At 40.8% G+C, this 7097-nt stretch overlaps 1 protein-coding gene across 2 annotated transcripts in view; it reads right to left on the bottom strand.

Moving 5' to 3' along the window:
* Positions 1 to 4011: 4011 nt before the first annotated feature.
* Positions 4012 to 7097, bottom strand: part of UFL1 (UFM1 specific ligase 1) — a 45161-nt gene continuing 42075 nt past the window's right edge. The window contains exon 17 of one of the 2 annotated variants that reach the window (XM_084622591.1): positions 4012 to 6322. In XM_084622591.1, coding sequence (XP_084478717.1) covers positions 6107 to 6322 — 216 coding nt within the window. In that variant the 3' untranslated portion in view covers positions 4012 to 6106. The remainder of the gene's footprint in view (positions 6323 to 7097) is intronic. The other variant, XM_084622590.1, reaches the window with a different exon arrangement.

The following is a 7097-nucleotide window of genomic DNA, read 5'->3' as shown; positions in this document are numbered from 1 at the left end:
CAGAGTTTCAAAGATCTAGCCAGAAAGAAAGAGGAGCTTTAGTAAAAATTTAGTGGGGGGGGAGGGGGGAGGAGAAAGACTGAACATGTTCATCCTCAGATAGTTTATGCACATATTCTTTGAAAAGTGCATCCAAGACATTTGATAAAACTCAGAACTAACATTAAAAACCATGATTACACAGTCTTTGGGGTATTCTGCATGGGGTCTGTGGGTAGGGGTAGAAGGGAGAGGTTAAAATTCTATACTCTTCCAATTTAGGGAAAGGCTTTGAGACTCCATACAACACCACTTCTTGCTGCTAGTCCAGTTTATAGACTGGAAGGGTTGTGCTGTCCCTCTAGGCAGGGGTTCCTGGCGACTGGATCCACATCAGTGGAAGTGAATGGCTTCTCTCTGGACCCCTCCCAAGGCTCATCTCAGTGCTGGCCTCATTAGAATTGGAGCAGAGGCAACCTCTCCAGTGCTTGGGCTATGGTCACTCTATCCACCACATGGGACTACAGAACGGCTTACTCATTGCATAGGGCCTTGTGCAGGCCTTCAGTGAATTATTATATCCAGTTGAAACTATAGGCTGAAATTAAGCAACTTAAAACAAGAATGGCTGGTTGTGGCTTGAGCCACTGCAGACCCAAGGCAATGCTGACTTTCCACCATTATATTCCCAGGATTACACCACCAGGAACCAACATATTTCAGTGCTGAATCAAGCCTTGCATGTCAAGTGGACAGAAGTGCTGTTTATGTCATTGCCAAAAGAATTCTGTTACTCTGTTTAGATACATATTACGTTGGCTATTTGTACTAGGCAGTCAGAAGACTTTGGTAAAATTTGCCAATTCCAGGCAATAAATTCTCTAGGTGATCTATGCCTAATTCATTTCAATTAGTTAAACTCTTTAATCATTCTCTTGATCACTACTGCCAGGATTTTTATCAGGTCCATTGCCCGGTGACTGACTGCTTTATTAAATGTGTGAAAACATACGGTGTCTCATCGACTCTGGTGAACTTAAGTTCTCTCCTATTAGTTATCTGAGTCATTAGCTGTATTTAGCTTGTCCTGTTGTGCTGATGCAGTCCATTTTAGATCAGCTTGGAGTACTGTAAAACAATGGTCAGGCACAACAGGGTGAAGTCATGAACAGTTAGGGCCCACTGGAAGAGCTCCAGTGTTCTAACCCCCTCTGCATGTGTTTGGGGTTCAGCAGACTCCCCCTAGTATGGCCACATGATCTCAGGTGGGCAGTACTGATGGGAGCGATGGTAGGGGCTCCAGGGTCAGGCCTGAGGAGAAGTACAAGGGGGACATGAATGTAGGATCACAGAAGATGCTGGGTGTCTGCAGGTGTGGGATGGGAGGGCACCCAACGCCTGGGCTCCTCCAGCTGCCGGTCCTTCAGCCACCAGTTCATCAAATGGTGGCTTTACAGATTAAGGTGCAACTCATATAGGTGTCAACTTTTTCCTGGATAATCTCAGTGTCGGGCTGGATGAACTCCTAGGTAGCCCATATGGGGATGGAGTGGAGGCAGCCGACCTCATGCTGCCCTCTCCTTGTCGCAAGTGCTCAGTGCAGGAACTGGCTGATCTAGGCTCCAGCTACCAAAAGGTAAAATAATGGGCACCCCAAGGGCATCTCCTTACAAGATGTATCTAACATCCTCGGGATCAAATGTGAACCAGGGGCTAGGACACTATCCTGGGGGGAGTACCCTGCTATAGTGGTGCTGGTGGGCGTCAAGGTCCCCTCTCGCTTCAACTCACAAAAGGGAGAGGGATGCTAGTGGGGGGGGGTGTGGAGGTGCCCAGAAAACCGCAGATTGGCTCCCCTGTGGTGCAAACACCCCAATAATTGGCAACGGACCCCTGGGCTATCCGACAGGAAGCTTGGATGTAATTTGACTCAAAGCTGTGGCCTGGTTAAAGCCCATACCACGTGTACTTGCTGCCTTCTGTGTGGTATGCACATTACACAAGCAGTATGTTCTTTTCAGGGAAAGTATGAAATATATGCTCACTTTCCCCTGCAAGTTACCTTCTCCAAACTTCAAATGGAAGTGTTCTTCCCTGATTCTCGGAAGGAACTTGCAGAAGGGATACTATGTCTCTATAACCTGCCAGACTTGCTTTAAGCATTTAAAGCAAAGTGAAAACCTTCACTAATAAGGGGTTAATTAGAGCAGTGGTCTCCAAAGTGGGGTGCAAGACTATCCCTGGGGGTGCACGGCAGGAGGAGCATCGCCGGCACGCCACCGGCAGCTCTTCTACCTTTGATTGTGCAGCGGCAGCAGAAGCATGCCTGCGGCAGCTCTTCTACAGACCAGCTCTTCTCTTTTTTGCCTTCGGCGGCACGCCTGCGGCAGCCCCTCCCTTTTCTTTTCTTCGGCGGCACGCTTTCGGCAATCTTTTTTTTCCCTGGGGGTGTGCGATCAAAAAAGTTGGGAGACCACTGAATTGGAGGATAATATGGAGATTAAAAGCCAGCTGCCCTTTCCTCGGAACCCAAAATGAGCTATTGCCCCACACAGCCCTTCAAAGCAACCTACTTCACGGGTGTAACCAGACCACCCTGATTTGACCTAAACTTCCACTTCTACCCTCACTAATATCAGCATGGTGTTTGTCATTAACATGAGCCTCTTGAAGACATCTCTTCCCCCCCCTTTCATTTCGCTCAGGTCAGTTCACTCAAATTTCTCTTTTTAACCAAGGTTTAAATCCCTCATCATTCATAAAAATAAATTTAAAATCCCATTTCACTACTACATTGAATGTATTCTTTTTGAATGTATTCTTCAAATTACACTTACAAAAAATGAGCAGTTATTTAAAATATCAGAGAGAAAGATTTCTGCTCTCACAATAAAGCATTTTAATAATCCCAAAACTTCAAATGACCATCACTAGTATGTTTTAGTTACAACCATGCTTTCCATGACAGGAGTAAACTTCCTTCAAAAAGTCCACAGCTCCCACAGACCCTTACTGTGAAGAAAATGTTAAGATCAAAAACATGAAGCCATTTAAAACATTAACCAAAAGGTATACAGAAAGCTTTAACAGAAGTTCTAAATACCTATCAGAAACTCCGGACAGCCTCTGTTAGATTACACCACCAATCTTAGACTGCACTCATGCAAGTCATTTAAGTTGTGAGTACACAACATATTACAATAGTCTTCAAATGCCACCACTTGTCAAAGGCTAACCTCAAGAGTTACCCTAAGTAATCGCACATTTTCTTTTTTTAAAGAAACTTTGGAAGAGACTATATACAAGAATTTTATGGAGCATTGTATTGTTAGTGAGTGGAATGAGGGGGCAAGTTGGCCACAGTAATGCTGCTTTCCAGCCTTTTTCTACAGAGTAATTTAAATGAAGCAACAATGTACATCTATCTGAAAAAGAAACAGGCAGCCTTACTTTGTGAACTGAACATCTGATCATTAGGATAAGAGGCCTAAGACGAATAGGAATCCTTTTCTAAGTCCATCATACATAGGAAAAAAAATTCATTAGCAAAGTATTTGGGGAAACAATATTCCATTTCTCTCTCTCATAATTAAGACCCCTTTAACTAGGAATGTTAACCTCTGCACTTGACAGCCAGCCAGCTAATACTTGTTTTTTCTGGCATGGATACACTGGTGAAGGTTACTCGTGCTGAAATTAGCCACTGAACATTCCAGGAAGAGACCACTACTGGAGTGTTAGTACTTCTTTCCTAGCCTTTTTAAATAATGTTGTATTATTCTCATCATGTGGCCTGTAATTTAAAAAATCTGTTGCATTATGTAGGAGACTTATAACAAGTTCATTATTATGATGTCTTATAACAGTATTAAGCAAAAAAGAGAAGCACTCAAAATTGCAAGTATAACAAATCAAATGGAGCACATTAACAACTGCACTTTAAGCAACAAGTGCAAATCCAATCAATATATCAGTGGTTAAGTCAACAGCAGAAACTATTTTATCCACTTAATCATTAACTTTATTAAAATAATTATATTTGCATAAAGAAGATCAGACTGTAGAGTATTATTTACAAAATCACCAATGCCATTTAAAAGTGTGGAGATTTAATATAGGAAAATTAGAATTATTTTGAGTCAATAAGAGACTAAGTAGGTTTACTGTAAGCAAACCATTTTTTTTTTTTTAAACAAAGTTAAAGCAGTCAGAATATTTTCCCCTTTTGCTTTTCTCTGACCCTTCTTTTCAGGTGACATTGTTGCATGGGGGCTTCCAGCTAGGATGATGGACACAACTGTCTCTGCCTCTAAGTCTGGAGGGCAGAGAGTGGAGCTGCTCTTTTGTATTATGGTTTGTACAGAATCACTGCTGTTTTGTAAAGGTATTATTGAATTTAGTACAGTAATTTAGTGATTTTGTATACGCGATTCTGTTTTTTAAACTGCATTCTAAAAACAAGCCTAAATGCAGTAGGACAAAAGCTCAAATCTCAAGTCACCTTTCTTTTGTTGCAATTACAGTTTTTGGGACATTTTTGGTTGACTTCCACCCAGTGTACACCACTGCACACGACCTGCAGGAATTTAACAGACAATGCCACTTGGTAACATCCCTACAGTAGGTTTTTCTCAGTGCCAAAACAGTTTTGACAAGAGAGAGAGATTACTTAGAACAACTATTATTTTCACTGGACAGCAATGTCTATTACCTTGCTATTCAGACTTGATTTTATGCAAGCAACTAGGTAACATTACAAGTATATATAATCGTTGCATACTCCAATAATAACAAGCTGAAACTGATCTGATAAATTAAAATTGCACTGGCTCCAAAACAAATAAAAAAATATACACAACAGACACACAAAAATTATGTAATTAACCAATATTGAAAGGATTCTAGTTGGTATACTTTACACATTTTCTCTAAGACATATAATATACCCCATGTATAAATGATGTAAATTACAATGGACATGACAAAAATATTGCTAAATAATATCAAATACCTCTGGGAATAGGTTAACACTAGAAAAAACACTGTAGCAGATATCCAAAATGGTTAACATTTTCAGAATTTCTTTTAAGAAACATACTGTAAAGTGAACAGAATTCTGAACCAAACTCTCTCAAATAAAAATGGCATATATAAGGGATGTTTGCTCCTTAAGAAACCTCTCTAGGAATCATATCTGAAACTGTTGTAGTAAGAGTGCCCTTCAGTTAAATGAACAAGCTAACTTGTATACTAACTACAGAAATCCCCCACCTCACTCCCTCAAAAAAACCCAACCAACAAAAACCCAATGCAGGTCACTTGTATCCCTTAACAGTTTTATGACAAATCATTAGCTATGGGACATGAAATGAAAAATAATAGCGTGCACAGAATTCACTGGAATTCACTGAAAAAGGTTCTAGAAATTCATCCTTAATTCAGCACCATAACCTCCTTGGTTAATAACCTTACTTGAACTGATCAGATATTTTTACCATTTTGTGCAGGTGTGCCTGACCATTTTATTTTCAACCTCTGCACTGCTGGGGGGTGAGGAGGGAGGGAGGATATGCACTCCTGAAAAAGTTTCACCTCATGAGATCAAAAAAGTAAAGATGACCTCTCATTTCATGCTATTACATACCTATAACCTTAATTTAAAAATGTAGCTATGGAATACAGACAAACATTTACATTTTGATAATTACTATACAGGTAAAAAAAAAAAGGGGGGGGGGGAGGCGAGAATTCACAACTTAAAAGCAAATTATAAACTTATGGATATACGTCTAAGAATTCTTAACCATTGCAAAGAGGAAATATTTCCTGAGATACTACATAAAGCCTCCATCTTAGAATTTTAATTACCTAGCCAATGTAAGTGTTGCTATTAATGTCTTCTGTAACAATGCATGCATTATGGTAATATTTATTTTTTTTAAAAGAACATAAAACGAAATTCGTATCCACCACTTCCTGTTACCCTTCAGGCTGCAATTCTATATGCAAAGTTTTGGAAGCCAAGGCTATTTCAACCATTCTCCATGACCCCAACACAGTGAACTTCTTTCTCCTTTCAGAAAAAAAATATTCTGACTGTTCCCTGGATTTAAATTTAATTGGACCTTCACTCCTCTGTTACAGAAGATTTTCTGGGTCTGAGAACAAGATCTTTGAGAGAGGCGGTGATTTCTTGGAGTTCTTTTCGAATAGTGTCTGCACTTTCTTTCTCCCCTAGGTTATCATCCACTGTGTCATCATCCCCTTGTCCAATCTTATAATTCTGACTGATCAACTGTTTCACCACTAATCCCTGGTATTTGACCAGAAGAGAATGTTGATCCTGAGGGGGGAAAACATTAAAGAAATGGGTTAAGGTTATTTAAAGGAGCACAGCTGACTTTGAGATTAAAGTCAGCCAATATTTTTTCATCAAGACATTTTACAATCTAAATTGTCACATGAATATTTTATAGCATATCAAAAATTAAATGTCTGTAGTAATGAACAGGCATCTATACTACAGAAACAGCACATTTAGCCACTGGAGGAGGGAGCGCTATGCAGTAATTAACAGCAGTTTGAAGCACATTTTTGGGTATACCTTGGATTTTCTTTAAAATTTAATTGAAAGAAGTCAGGATTTACTCTCACTTCTTTGGGGAGAGGTAACAGTTAGAGAATGAGGACCTGTTCAATGATCCGCCCTTGGAAGGTGAATCCAATAAAGTTTGCAGATACCTGCAGACCAGGGGTGGGCAAACTATGGCTTGAGAGCCACATCCAGCCCTTCAGAGGTTTTCATCTACCCCTCAAGCTCCAGGGGTTGCTCCGTGCGGCTCCCAGAAGCAGTGGCATGTCCCTCCGAACCCCTCAGTCCCACCCTCCTGCACCCCAGAGCCCGCACCCCCCGCCGGAGTCCGCATCCCCTCCTGTACCCAACCCCCAATTTCATGAGCATTCATGGCCCACCATACAATTTCCATACCCAGATATGGCCCTTGTGCCAAAAGTTTGCCCATCCCTGCTGTAGACTCTGGTGAACATTTACGTTGTTGATCCCATGGAACCACCCCATCAACGGCTCAGTGAAATTACAACCTTTAAACTACAATCAA

Source organism: Lepidochelys olivacea (genome assembly GCF_965140295.1).
Source record: "Lepidochelys olivacea isolate rLepOli2 genome assembly, chromosome: 3".
Classification (NCBI taxonomy): Eukaryota; Metazoa; Chordata; order Testudines; family Cheloniidae; genus Lepidochelys; species Lepidochelys olivacea.
Note: the sequence above shows the minus strand (reverse complement) of the source record. Positions and strands in the feature narration are given on the sequence as shown.